The 15,058-nt window shown below is 43.6% G+C and overlaps 1 protein-coding gene across 1 annotated transcript; it reads left to right on the top strand.

Moving 5' to 3' along the window:
* Nucleotides 1-217: 217 nt before the first annotated feature.
* Nucleotides 218-14,847, top strand: LOC137323448 (fibrinogen-like protein 1-like protein). The gene is made up of 2 exons (XM_067986922.1): nt 218-401; nt 14,150-14,847. The coding sequence occupies exons 1-2, from the start codon at nt 218-220 to the stop codon at nt 14,845-14,847; spliced, it is 882 nt and encodes a 293-aa protein (XP_067843023.1).
* Nucleotides 14,848-15,058: the final 211 nt, after the last annotated feature.

Genomic DNA, 15,058 nt, shown 5'->3' with positions numbered 1-15,058 from the left:
ACTTCATTATCTATAAACTTAGTTAATTTTTAATGGCTTGTGAGAACTTAAATCCAGGTCTCATGTATAAAAGCAAACACTGAACACTATAATTTATTTGCTGTTTAAACTTCTCCCAGTGAGACTCTTAGTAAGTTTGGAGAAATTTACTGTAAATTTAAAAAACTTAATTTACAAGATTAATTTATATGCTTTATCCTCTTGCAGGTTTTCAATCATGAATTTCCACAAACAGCTATTGGCTTTCACAGTTATTCTGCTGTCTGCCCAAAGCTTTACTATGGCAGCTGAAAGTATACTGAGCTACAAAAGCATCGCATTGAAAGTAGCTAATGTTAAGATGGTACCTCAAGAAAGAATGAAAGACATCATAAACGTGAGAGATCTATTTCTCAAAAAAGGTAAGCTATTTTAATAGCATTTTCCTCAAAGCTTTAGTGTGAATATAATTGAGCTATTCCTCCTGATTTTATATAGTCTGACAAAAATTTGTGCTCAATAAGGAGCAGCATTACACTTTTGTCTCTCAGTGTTGCCGTCAAGTATTCCTACGTCTGGTATGGTGCAGCCGGCTATGGAGTAGAGCTCTCGATGTTCTGTCTTAATTAGAATATCAGAAGAGCACTCCCTACCGCATGACTTGAACACTCCTTATGGTCTTCTTAAAAATAAATTTGCTAATATAGTGCTTTTTTGTTAACTGTCACCAATTATCTTTCCAAATACACTTTTATTTTTTAAAGATAATTTGTGACAATTAACAAAACTAATGATATTTGTGTTGCATCATGAAAAACAACTATTGTACATGTGGTAATGACACAGCTGCATTTTGTTTTGTTTTCAAGGAGATATCACAATTGAGATCAAATAGTGGTTTTGTTTTACTTTTTGTTTTAAAGTGTCATTATGTGATCCAAACACCAATGTGGCTCCAATTTAACATGAGAATAAGACTAAACTTTTTCATTTTAACTACTTACCTAATGTATGGTACGAACAGAATAGATGAAGAGCTGTAATGAGGATGCAATCACAACCCACTGGTGGCACTGACCAATCACTCAATAAGGACTTGGTCAGTAAGTTGGTGAGCACCGGGACATAAATCACATCACCAGGCATTATGCAAACTGTGTATTTTTAGTTTGTTCTAGCCCATGGAATCAGTTTGAAATGACTTTTCCTTCTTTAAAAAATTTCCAAAATGGAAATATAAAAGAGTTTTGTAAATTGCCCATGTTATCATATAGGATTCAAGGTTATGAAATTCAGAAATTCATTAAGGATTTCTTGTGAGATTCGATATATAGGCTAGAAAGACCAATGATTTACTCCTGCGTGAACTTGTCACTCTTAACTAATACAGAACAAATGAATAAAACATTGCTTCCACTGCAGACAGAGGTATAAAATTACAACATACAAAAGGTAGACTTTTCCAGTCCTCGACTGTTGCAAGTGCCAATTAGAAAATTATGGGCATGGTGTGTACAATTTTCTGATATACACTCATGGTGGACGAAGTACTGCGCCAATGTTACATTGAATTACATGGAATCTACAGCACAGAAACAGGCCATTCGACCCAACTGGTCTATGCCGGCGTTTATGCTCCACACGAGTCTCTTCCCTCCCTACTTCATCTACCCCCATTAGCGTACCGTTCTATTCCGTGTGCTTATCTACCTTCCCCTTAAATGCATCTATGCTATTTGACTCAACTACTCTGTGTGGAGCATTCCACATTCTTACCACTCTTTGGGTAAAGAAGTTTCTCCTGCATTCCCTATTGGATTTATTAGTGACTATCTTATCTTGATGACCTCTAGTTTTGGACTCTCCAAGTGGAAACATTTTCTCAAGGTCTACCCTATCAAACCCTTTCATTATCTTAAAGACCTCTATCAGGTCACCTCTCAGCCTTCCCTTTTCTAGAGAAAAGAGCTCCAGCCCATTTAGTCTTTCCTCTTGGTTCTGGTATAATCCTTGTGAATCTTTTTTGCACCTTCTCCAATGCCTCTATATCCTTTCTACAATATGGAGACCAGAACTGTGCACAGTATTCCAAGTATAGTCTAACCAAAGTCCCATACAAGCTGAACACAACTTCTCTGCTTGTCAATTCTATCCCTCTAGAAATGAACTCCAGTGCTTGGTTTGTCTTTTTTATGGCCTTGTTAACCTGCATGCTATTTTTAGTGATTTGTGTATCTGTACCCCCAGATCCCTTTGCTCCTCTACCCCATTTAGACTTTTATTATCCAAGCAATATGTGGCCTCCTTATTCTTCCTACCAAAATACACCACCTCACACTTATCTATATTGAAATTAATTCTCCAATTACATGCCCATTCTGCAAGTTTATTAAATGCCTTCTTGCATTTTAACACATTTTTCTTTTGTATTAACTACACCCGCCAATTTGGTGTCGTTCACAAATTTTGAAATTGTACTTCCAATTCCCGAGTCTAAATCGTTGATGTAAATTGGGAACACCACTTCCCACCTTTTGCCAGTCTGAGTAGCTACCCTTAACCCCCGCTGTCTGTTTTGTAGCCAGCTTGTTATCCATTCTGCTGCCTGTCCCAACTACACATGCTCTGACCTTAGTCATGACTCCACAATGCAGTACCTTATCGAAGGCCTTTTGAAAATCCAAATATATTACATCTACTGCATTTCCCTTGTCTACTCTTTCTGCTACTTCTTCAATTCAGTAAGGTTGGTCAAGCATGACTTTCCATTCTGAAATCCGTGCTGACTATTCAATTATATTTTCATTTGCTAGATGCTTTTCTATTACATTTTTGAGTAAAGATTCCATTATCTTTCCTACCACCGACGTTAAGCTAACTGGTCTATAGTTCCCTGGACTTGTTCTATCTCCCTTTTTAAATATAGGAATAACATTAGCTGTCTGCCAGTCATCTGGCACTATTCCCTTTTCTAATGAATTTTTAAAGATATGTAATAGTGCCTCTGCTATCTCTTCCCTAACTTTTAACATGCACGGATGCAATCCATCCACAAAGGGTTTTATCCTCTCTAAGTTTGATTGGTTTTTCAATTATCTCCCCCCTGTCTATCTTAAATGTCTTTATACCTTTTTTGATCATCTCTTCTAATGTCATACCCACCTTGTTAGTCTCCCTGGGAAATACTGAGGCAAAGTAACTATTCAATATTTCTGTCATTACCTGTGCATCCCTTAGTGGCCCTATTCCTATCCTGATTTTTCTTTTGTTTTTTATGTGTCTGTAGAATATTTTACTATTTCTTTTTATATTCCTTGATCATTTAATTGCGTAGTTCCTCTTTGCTTTGCCAATTGTTTCTTTAGCATCCTTCCGAACCTCTTCGCATTCCCTCATGTCATCCTCTCCTTTATGTGTATGTACTTAGCATGTGCCTTTTTGATTTAGTTTCAATTTTACACTTATATCTTCGTCCATGGTGTTTCATTATTGGCTAGTTTGTTCTTTTATAAAGAGGAATATGTTTCGCCTGAACTTTATTGATCACCATTTTAAATATTTCCCTCTGCTGTTCTATCTCTTTGTCTGTCAAAATTTTTTTCTACTTTACCTTCGCTATTTCCATTCTCATCCTCTCAAAATTAACTTTTTTCCAACCTATTACTTTGGTCTTTGTCTTACTTATGTCTTTCTCAATCATTATTTTAAACCTTATTATGATACGATCACTATTGTCTCGATGTTCCCCTATGCGTACTTCTCTTATCTGCTCCGTTTCATTTCCCATTAGATCCAACAGTGATTCCTTTCTTGTTGGGCTTCTCACATACTGGTTAAGAAGAGAGTCATGTACACAATGTAAAAACTCCATTCCCCTTTCCCTACCTCTTCTTGCCAGTTTATTTGGGGTTAGTTAAAATCTCCTATGATTATTATTCGATGTTTTTTACTCATTTCATAGATTTGTCTATATATTTCATCCTCTACTTTCCTTCCACTATTAGGTGGTCTGTAGAATATGTCTATTAATGTGATCGATCCCTTCTTATCCTTTGTCTCAAGCCATATGGACTCTGTTTCTACATTAATGTTACTTATGTCCCTTTTTCCTATTGCCATTATGTTGTCCCTAATTAGTACAACTACGCCACCCCACCACCCCCAGCCTATCCTTTCTTTATACATTATATCCTGCAATACTTAACTTAATCCTGAAATATTTAACTTAATCCTGTTCTTTATGTAGCAATGTTTCAGTTATTCCTACCACATCTGGCTCCTCGCTATGAATTATTGCCTCCAGTTCCCTCGTTTTGTTTCGGATGCTGTGCACATTGCTGTACAGGCAATTTAATTTGTTTTTAATAATTGTTCCCCTCAATTTATTTAACTGTAATTTATTCTCACGTTCTATATCTGTATTTGTTCTAGAAACATAGAAAATAGAAATTAGGAGCAGGAGTAGGCCATTCGGCCCTTCGAGCCTGTTCTGCCATTCAATATGATCATGGCTGATCCTCCATCTCAATATCATATTCCCGCTCTCTCCCAATACCCCTTGATGCTTTTTGTGTCTAGAAATCTATCTAGCTCCTTCTTAAATAAATTCAGTGACTTGGCCTCCACAGCCTTCTGTAGCAGAGAATTCCACAGGTTCACCACCGTCTGAGTGAAGAAATTTCTCCTCATCTCAGTCCTAAATGTCCTACCCCGTATCTTGAGACTGTGACCCCTCGTTCTGGACCCCCCCAACTAGGGGAAACATCCTCCCTGCATCCACTCTGTCTAGCCCTGTCAGAAAGTTATATGTTTCAACTAGATCCCCTCTTATTCTTCTAAACTCAAGTGAATATAGGCCGAGTCGACCCAATCTCTCTTCATATAACAATCCTGACCCAGGAATCAGTCTGGTGAATCTTCGTTGCACTTCCTCTATGGCAAGTATATCCTTTCTTAGGTAAGGAGACCAAAACTGCACACAATACTCCAGGTGTGGTCTCACCAAGGCCCTGTATAACTGCAGTAAGACATCCTTGCTCCTTTACTCAAATCCAAACTTGCAGCGGTTCAAGAAAGCGGCTTACCACGACCTTCTCAAGGGCAATTAGGGGTGGGCAATAAATACCAGCCTCGCCAGCGACGCCCACATCCCATGAACGAATAAAAAAAACTCTTCTTGCAATGAAGGCCAACATACCATTTGCTTTCTTAACTGCTTGCTGCACCTGCATATTTGCTTTCAATGATTGGTGTACAAGGACACCCAGGTCCCTTTGTACATCAACATTACCTAATCTATCACCATTTAAACAATACTCTGTCTTTCTGTTTTTCCTTCCGAAGTGGATAACTTCACATTTATCCACATTACACTGCATCTGCCATGTATTTGCCCATTCACTCAACTTTTTTTTTATTCGTTCATGGGATGTGGGCGTCGCTGGCGAGGCCAGCATTTATTGCCCATCCTTAATTGCCCTTGAGAAGGTGGTGGTAAGCCGCTGCCTTGAACTGCTGCAGTCCGTGTGGTGAAGGTTCTCCCACAGTGCTGTTTGGAGGGGAGTTCCAGGATTTTGATCCAGCGACGATGAAGGAACGGCGATATATTTCCAGGTCGGGATGGTGTGTGACTTGGAGGGGAACGTGCAGGTGGTGTTGTTCCCATGTACCTGCGGCCCTTGTTCTTCTAGGTGGTAAAGGTCACGGGTTTGGGAGGTGCTGTCGAAGAAGCCTTGGCGAGTTGCTGCAGTGCATCCTGTGGATAGTACACACTGCAGCCACAGTGCGCCGGTGGTGAAGGGAGTGAATGTTTAGGGTGGTGGATGGGGTGCCAATCAAGTGGGCTGCTTTGTCCTGGATGGTGTCGAGCTTCTTGAGTGTTGTTGGAGCGGCACTCATCCAGGCAAGTGGAGAGTATTCCATCACACTCCTGACTTGTGCCTTGTAGATGGTGGAAAGGCTTTGGGGAATCAAGAGGTGAGTCACTCGCCATAGAATACCCAGCCTCTGACCTGCTCTTGTAGCCGCAGTATTTATGTGGCTGGTCCAGTTTAGTTTCTGGTCAATGATGACCCCCAGGATGTTGATGGTGGGGATTCGGCGATGGTAATGCCGTTGAATGTCAAGGGGAGATGGTTAGACTCTCTCTTGTTGGAGATGGTCATTGCCTGGCATTTGTCTGGCGCAAATGTTACTTGCCACTTATCAACCCAAGCCTGGATGTTGTCCAGATCTTGCTGCATGCGGGCACGGACTGTTTCATTGTCTATGGGGTAGCGAATGGAACTGAACACTGTGCAATCAGCGAACATCCCCTTTTCTGACCTTATGCTGGAGGGAAGGTCATTGATGAAGCAGCTGAAGATGGTTGGACCTAGGACACTGACCTGAGGAACTCCTGCAGCAATGTCCTGGCCTCAAACAACCACTACCATCTGCCTTTGTGCTAGGTATGACTCCAGCCACTGGAGAGTTTTCTCCCTGATTCCCATTGACTTCAATTTTACTAGGGCTCCTTGGTGCCTCACTCGGTCAAATGCTGCCTTGATATCAAGGGCAGTCGCTCTCACCCCACCTCTGGAATTCAGCTCTTTTGTCCATGTTTGGACCACGGCTGTAATGAGGTCTGGAGCCGAGTAGTCCTGGCGGAACCCAAACTGAGCATCGGTGAGGAGGTTATTGGTGAGTAAGTGCTGCTTGATAGCACTGTCGACGACACCTTCCATCACTCTGCTGATGATTGAAAGTAGACTGATGGGGCGGTAATTGTCCGGATTGGATTTGTCCTGCTTTTTATGGACAGGACATACCTGGGCAATTTGCCACATTGTCGAGTGGATGCCAGTGTTGTAGCTGTACTGGAACAGTTTGGCTAGAGGCGCGGCTAGCTCTGGAGCACAAGGCTTCAGCACGACAGCCGGGATGTTGTCGGGGCCCATAGCCTTTGCTGTATCCAGTGCATTCAGCCATTTCTTGATATCATGTGGAATGAATTGAATTGGCTGGAGACTGGCGTCTGTACTGGTGGGAATATCGGGAGGAGGTCGAGATGGATCATCCACTCAGCACTTCTGGCTGAAGATGGTTGCAAACATTTGAGCCTTGTCTTTTGCACTCACGTGCTGGACCCCGCCATCATTGAGGATGGGGATGTTTACAGAGCCTCCTTCTCCCGTTAGTTGTTTAATTGTCCACCACCATTCACGACTGGATGTGGCAGGACTGCAGAGCTTTGATCTGATCCGTTGGTTGTGCAATCGCTTAGCTCTGTCTATAGCATGTTGCTTCCGCTGTGTAGCATGCATGTAGTCCTGAGTTGTAGCTTCACCAGGTTGGCACCTCATTTTTAGGTGCGCCTGGTGCTGCTCCTGGCATGCTCTGCTACACTCCTCATTGAACCAGGGTTGATCCCCTGGCTTGTTGTGATGGTAGAGTGAGGAATGTGCCGGGTCATGAGGTTACAGATTTTGCTGGAATACAATTCTGCTGCTGCTGATGGCCCACAGTGCCTCATGGATGCCCAGTTTTGAGCTGCTAGATCTGTTCTGAATCCATCCCATTTAGCACGGTGATAATGCTCCACAACACGTTAGATGGTGTCCTCAGTGCGAAGACGGGACTGCATCTCCACGAGGACTGTGTGGTGGTCACTCCTACCAATACTGTCATGGACAGATGCATCTGCGACAGGTAGATTGGTGAGGATGAAGTAAAGTAGGTTTTTTCCCTCACGTTGGTTCGCTCACCACCTGCCGCAGGCCCAGTCTGGCAGCTGTGTCCTTCAGGTCTCTGCCAGCTTGGTCAGTAGTGGTGCTACCGAGCCACTTTTGGTGATGGACATTGAAGTCCCCCACCCAGAGTACATTCTGTGCCCTTGCTGCACTCAGTGCTTCCTCCAAGTGATGCTCAACATGGAGGAGGACTGATTCATCAGCTGAGGGAGGGCGGTAGGTGGTAATCAGCAGGAGGTTTCCTTGCCCATGTTTGACCTGATGCCATGAGATTTCATGGGGTCCAGAGTCAATGTTGAGGACTCCCAGGGCCACTCCCTCCTGACTGTATATCACTGTACCGCCACCTCTGGTGGGTCTGTCCTGCCGATGGGACAGGACATACCCAGGGATGGTGATGGAAGAGTCTGGGACGTTGGCTGAAAGGTATGATTCTGTGAGTATGGCTATGTCAGGCTGTTGCTTGACTAGTCTGTCGGACAGCTCTCCCAATTTCGGCACAAGTCCCCAGATGTTAGTAAGGAGGAGTTTGCAGGGTCGACTGGGCTTGGTTTGCCTTTGTCGTGTCCGGTGCCTGGTGGTTCGACGCGGGGTGGTCCGTCCGGTTTTATTCCACATCGCCTTGAAGCCTCTTTACATCCTCCTCACAACTCACGATCTCACCTAGTTTTGTGTCGCAGCAAACTTGGAAATATTACATTTGGTTCCCTCATCCAAATCATTGATATATATTGCGAATAGCTGCGCCCAGCACTGATCCCTGTGGTACCCCACTAGTCACCACCTGCCACCCCGAAAAAGACCCATTTATTCTTACTCTCTGTTAACCAATTCTCAATCCATGCCAGTATATTACCCCCAATCCCATGTGCTTTATTTTTGCACACTAACCTCTTATGTGGGACTTTACCAAAGGCCTTCTGAAAATCCAAATGAACCACATCCACTGGTTTTCCCTTATCTATTCTACCAGTTACATCCTCAAAAAACTCCAGTAGGTTTGTCAAATATGATTTCCATTTCATAAATCCATGGTGACTTTGTCTAATCCCATTGATATTTTCTAAATGTCCTGTTATCACATCCTTTATCATAGACTCTAGCATTTTCCCTACTACTGATGTTAGGCTAACCGGTCTGTAGTTCCCTGTTTTCTCTCTCCCTCCTTTTTTAAATAGTGGGGTTACATATGCCACCCTCCAATCTGCAGGAACTGTTCCATAATCTATAGAATTTTGGAAGATGACAACTAATGCATCCACTATTTCCATGGCTACCTTTTTTAGTACTCTGGGATGCAGATTATCAGGTCCTGGGGATTTATCGACTTTCAGTCCCATTAATTTCTCCAGCACTATTATTTTTTTACTAATACTAATTTCCTTTAATTCCTCCTTCTCACTAGTCCCTTGGTTCCCTAGCATTTCTGGGACGTTATTTGTGTCCTCTTCCGTGAAGACAGAACCAAAGTATTTGTTTAATTGCTCTGCCATTTCCTTGTTCCCCATTATAAATTCTCCCATTTCTGACTAAGGGAACTACATTTGTCTTCACTAATCTTTTTCTTTTTACATACTTGTAGAAGCTTTTACAGTCCACTTTTATGTTCCTTGCAAGTTTTTACATACTTTATTTTTCCCCTATTAATCAATCTCTTGATCCTTTTCTTTCTGAATTCTAAACTGCTTCCAATCCTCAGGCTTGCTACTTTTTCTGGCAACTTTATATGATTCCTTTTTGGATCTAATACTATCCTTAATTTCTTTTGTTAGCCATGGTTGGGCCACTTTTCCTTTTGTGTTTTTGCACCAGAAAGGATTGTATAATTGTTGCAATTCATGCATTCATTCCTTAAATGTTAGTCATTGCCTATCCACCATCATGCCTTTTAATGAAGTGTCCCAATCTATCTTGGCCAACTCACTCTTCATACCTTCGTAGTTTCCTTTGTTTAGATTTAGGACCCTAGTTTCGGATTGGACTACTACACGTTCCACCTTAATGAAGAATTCAATCATGTTATGGTCGCTCTTCCCTAAAAGGATCCCGCACAACAAGATTATTAATTAGCCCCTTCTCACTGCACAATACCCAATCTAGGATAGCCTGTTCCCTGGTTGGCTCCTCAACGTACTGGTCTAAAAAACCAGTACGTTGAGGAGTACGTAAACCAGTATGTTCTCTGACCATTTTTGTTACCCTTGTTCCTTACCTTGGTCTGACCTTTACTCTCATCTGCTTTTTTTTATCTTCAGACTTGTTATTTTCACCAGGTCCCCTCCCCCCTGTCTTACTAGTTTCAAGTCCTATCGACAGCCCTATTAGACTTGGAAAATTTTACCATACATGTAGTGACATCTGTGTTGTTACAAGTGTACGTTTCGGTCTCACATTAAAAGAAAAGCATTAAAAAGAAAAAGAATGCCAGGCCCCCATTTCCTGCCAGTTTCTTGGTGTAGAAGCTGAACGATAACAAGCATCTGGCAACCTACAAAGACACTTCCCCAGTAGTTAGCCACTAATTGAACTGAGAATGTGCCTTGGACTGTAACGCCTTTCACATCCTCAGGGTGGTCCAAAGCGTTTCACAATGAATTACAGTTGAAGTGTAGTCACCTTGTTTTGTAGAAAAATGCAACTGCTAATTTGTGCACAGCAAGGCCTCACAAACAGCTAATCAAATAAATGACAAGTGCTGTTGGTTGAGTGATAACAGTGGGAATAGCATCAAGGGATTTTTTTATCTGCACTTTTAACCAAGGCCCATCTTCCTGTTCACATTTTATCCAAAAGACAGCACCTCTAACAATGCAGCACTCTGATCGGTCAACCTAGATTATGGATTGGAGCTTGGACCCACGCCTTCTAACTCAGACAGGAGTGATACCAACTGAGCCATACTGACCATCTCTAGTTGACCTCAGGTTGTACCTATGTACAACAATTAGACCTTGAAGCCTCAAAGGGACATGGCACTTTACACGGAGTTCTACTTTGGTAGCAGAATAATCACTGTGTAATATAAATGGTATAATGGTCCTGTCCTTATGAAACTAATATATTCTCCAATTTATCCTAAGCAACCCCAAGGGGTACGGTAGCATAGTGGTTATGTTACTGGACTAGTAATCCAGAGACCTGGACTAAAATCCAGAGTAATGAGTTCAAATCCCGCCACGGCAGCTGGTGAATTTAAATTCAATTAATTAATTAAAATTCAATTAATTAAATAAAATTCTGGAATTAAAATACTAGTATCAGTAATGATGGCCATGAAACGACCGGATTGTCGTAAAAACCCATCTAGTTCACTAATGTCCTTCAGGGAAGGAAACCTACCATCCTTACACGGACTGGCCTACATGTGACTCCAGACCCACAGCAATGTGGTTGATTCTTAATTGCCCTCTGAAATGGCCCAGCAAGCCACGCAGTTGTACAATCTCGCTACGAAAAGTCATAATAAGAATAAATCCGGACGGACCACCTGGCATCGGACACGACAACGGCAAAACACCAAGCCCAGTCGACCCTGCAAGGTCTGTGGGAGAGCTGTCCCACAGACTAGTCAAGCAACAGCCTGACATAGCCATACTTACAGAATCATACCTTTCAGCCAATGTCCCAGACTCTTCCATCACCATCCCTGGGTATGTCCTGTCCCACCAGCAGGACAGACCCACCAGAGGTGGTGGTACAGTGATATACAGTCAGGAGGGAGTAGCCCTGGGAGTCCTCAAGATTGACTCTGGACCCCATGAAATCTCATGGCATCAGGCCAAACATGGGTAAGGAAACCTCCTGCTGATTACCACCTACTGTCCTCCCTCAGCTGATGAATCAGTCCTCCTCCATGTTGAGCACCACTTGGAGGAAGCACTGAGGGTAGCAAGGGCACAAAATGTACTCTGGGTGGGGGACTTCAATGTCCATCACCGAGAGTGGCTCGGTAGCACCACTATTGACCGAGCTGGCTGAGTCCTGAAGGACATAGCTGCCAGACTGGGCCTGCGGCAGGTGGTGAGCGAACCAACACGAGGGAAAAACTTACTTGACCTCGTCCTCACCAATCTACCTGTCGCAAATGCATCTGTCCATGAAAGTATTGGTAGGAGTGACCACCGCACAGTCCTCGTGGAGATGAAGTCCCGTCTCTCGCACTGAGGACACCATCCAACGTGTTGTGTGGCACTACCACCGTGCTAAATGGGATAGATTCAGAACAGATCTAGCAGCTCAAAACTGGGCATCCATGAGGCACTGTGGGCCATCAGCAGCCACAACCAACGGATCAGATCAAAGCTCTGCAGTCCTGCCACCTCCAGTCGTGAATGGTGGTGGACAATTAAACAACTAACGGGAGGAGGAGGCTCTGCAAACATCCCCATCCTCAATGATGGCGGAGTCCAGCACATGAGTGCAAAAGACAACGCTGAAGCGTTTGCAACCATCTTCAGCCAGAAGTGCCGAGTGGATGATCCATCTCGGCCTCCTCCCGATATCCCCACCATCACAGAAGCCAGTCTTCGGCCAATTCGATTCACTCCACGTGATATCAAGAAACGGCTGAGTGCACTGGATACAGCAAAGGCTATGGGCCCCGACAACATCCCGGCTGAAGACTTGTGCTCCAGAACTAGCTGCGCCTCTAGCCAAGCTGTTCCAGTACAGCTACAACACTGGCATCTACCTGACAATGTGGAAAATTGCCCAGGTATGTCCTGTCCACAAAAAGCAGGACAAATCCAATCCGGCCAATTACCGCCCCATCAGTCTACTCTCAATCATCAGCAAAGTGATGGAAGGTGTCATCGACAGTGCTAACAAGCGGCACTTACTCACCAATAACCTGCTCACCGATGCTCAGTTTGGGTTCCGCCAGGACCACTCGGCTCCAGACCTCATTACAGCCTTGGTCCAAACATGGACAAAAGAGCTGAATTCCAGAGGTGAGGTGAGAGTGACTGCTTTTGACATCAAGGCAGCATTTGACCGAGTGTGGCACCAAGGAGCCCTAGTAAAATTGAAGTCAATGGAAATCAGGGGGAAAGCTCTCCAGTGGCTGGAGTCATACCTAGCACAAAGGAAGATGGTAGTGGTTGTTGGAGGCCAATCATCTCAGCCCCAGGACATTGCTGCAGGAGTTCCTCAGGGCAGTGTCCTAGGCCCAACCATCTTCAGCTGCTTCATCAATGACCTTCCCTCCAGCATAAGGTCAGAAATAGGGATGTTCGCTGATGACTGCACAGTGTTCAGTTCCATTCGCAACCCCTCAAATAATGAAGCAGTCCGAGCCCGCATGCAGCAAGACCTGGACAACATCCAGGCTTGGGCTCATAAGTGGCAAGTAACATTCGCGCCAGATAAGTGCCAGGCAATGACCATCTCCAACAAGAGAGAGTCTAACCACCTCCCCCTGACATTCAACGGCATTACCATCACCGAATCCCCCACCATCAACATCCTGGGGGTCACCATTGACCAGAAACTTAACTGGACCAGCCATATAAATACTGTGGCTACAAGAGCAGGTCAGAGGCTGGGTATTCTGCGGCGAGTGACTCACCTCCTGACTCCCCAAAGCCTTTCCACCATCTACAAGGCACAAGTCAGGAGTGTGATGGAATACTCTCCACTTGCTTGGATGAGTGCAGCTCCAACAACACTAAAGAAGCTCGACACCATCCAAGATAAAGCAGCCCGCTTGATTGGCACCCCATCCACCACCCTAAACATTCACTCCCTTCACCACCGGCGCACAGTGGCTGCAGTGTGTACCATCCACAGGATGCACTGCAGCAACTCGCCAAGGTTTCTTCGACAGCACCTCCCAAACCCGCGACCTCTACCACCAAGAAGGACAAGAGCAGCAGGCACATGGGAACAACACCACCTGCACATTCCCCCCCAAGTCACACACCATCCCGACTTGGAAATATATCGCCGTTCCTTCATTGTCGCTGGGTCAAAATCCTGGAACTCCCTTCCTAACAGCACTGTGGGAGAACCGTCACCACACGGACTGCAGCGGTTCAAGAAGGCAGCTCACCACCACCTTCTCGAGGGCAATTAGGGATGGGCAATAAATGCTGGCCTTGCCAGCGACGCCCACATCCCGTGAACGAATAAAAAAAAAATGTGCTAGTAATTATTAAATAAAATGAAAAGCAAACAATTCTTCCAAATTAACCCAAAGTATAATGGAAAATATAAGAGTTCCACAAATACATTAAATAAATAACATGAGCTAAATAACATGCTTAATAGAAATAGATTTTTTTTAAAATTACATAATTTTACCTTGGGTTGCATCATTTATTCATAACTCAGTGCCAACTTCTTAAACTGTTATTGAATATATTTAAGACACAAGGTAAATCATGCTTAGCTAGTCGTGCAAAAATGTACAGCAAAAATAAATTAAATGCTTGTTGTTACAGCGAAATACGGGAGAGACTGCGAAGAACTCGCTCAACAAGGTTTCACCGAATCTGGCCTCTATGTGATCCAGCCAGATGCGGTTTCAAAAGCACCCATACTTGTGGTCCACTGTAACATGAGCTACGACTGCGGTGCATGGACCACACTGCAACGCAACACCAGGCAGAGCGAAATGACATGGAACGAGACATGGACCACCTACAAGTTTGGGTTTGGCAACGTTCTGGGTGACCATTATTTTGGCAACGAATACATGCATTTCATAACTACCCAGAAGTGGTATAAAGCAAGAATAATCGTAGATGAGGAGGTAGGGACTCGGGTTATTCAGAAATATGCAGAGTACGATATCTTCCGGATAGGTAATGAGAATACAAACTATAGGCTGCATCTTGGTCAGTACAAGGGCAGTGCTGGCAATGCCATGTCAATTATTCCTAACATGGTTGATAATTTGTCATTTAGTTCAAGAGATAGGGACACTGATGCTGATCAAGCTCATAACTGTGCACAGAAGTATGGTGGTGGGTGGTGGTTTAATTCTTGCTCTGATCCAAACCCTTATGCTATGTTGACCCAAAAAGAGAACATTCACTGGGAACCTTTTTGCAAGAACTGCAGACATGTTGCTCTCTTGGTCAAACCTGTCCATATGTTTTGCCGCCCTGAAGAAAGGAATCTGAAGATGAGATACTAGTCTTACTTCAAAATGCAAATGCTGTTTTGTGAAACCAGTTACTGGTACAGTAACCCTGCTTCTCAATGCAAGGGTTTTTGATATAGTCTAGAAATAAAATTCATTAAAGCACCCATGTGTTTTTTGGTTTCTGAAGCAAATTTTTCGCTAAGATAAAATGTCTGCAGCCTGCTCTATATAAATACATCCCAGTGGGGCCAATTTTAATTTT

This window comes from Heptranchias perlo, chromosome 7 (genome assembly GCF_035084215.1).
Source record: "Heptranchias perlo isolate sHepPer1 chromosome 7, sHepPer1.hap1, whole genome shotgun sequence".
NCBI classification, from domain to species: domain Eukaryota; kingdom Metazoa; phylum Chordata; class Chondrichthyes; order Hexanchiformes; family Hexanchidae; genus Heptranchias; species Heptranchias perlo.
This window is presented reverse-complemented; position numbering and strand designations above follow the sequence as displayed.

Bases quoted from the DNA above. Each gene is read 5' to 3' on its own strand.
- LOC137323448 (XM_067986922.1), top strand. From the start codon at position 218: ATGAATTTCCACAAACAGCTATTGGCTTTCACAGTTATTCTGCTGTCT. The intron at 402-14,149 runs GTAAGCTATTTT...TTGTTGTTACAG, and splicing joins AGATCTATTTCTCAAAAAAG to CGAAATACGGGAGAGACTGC.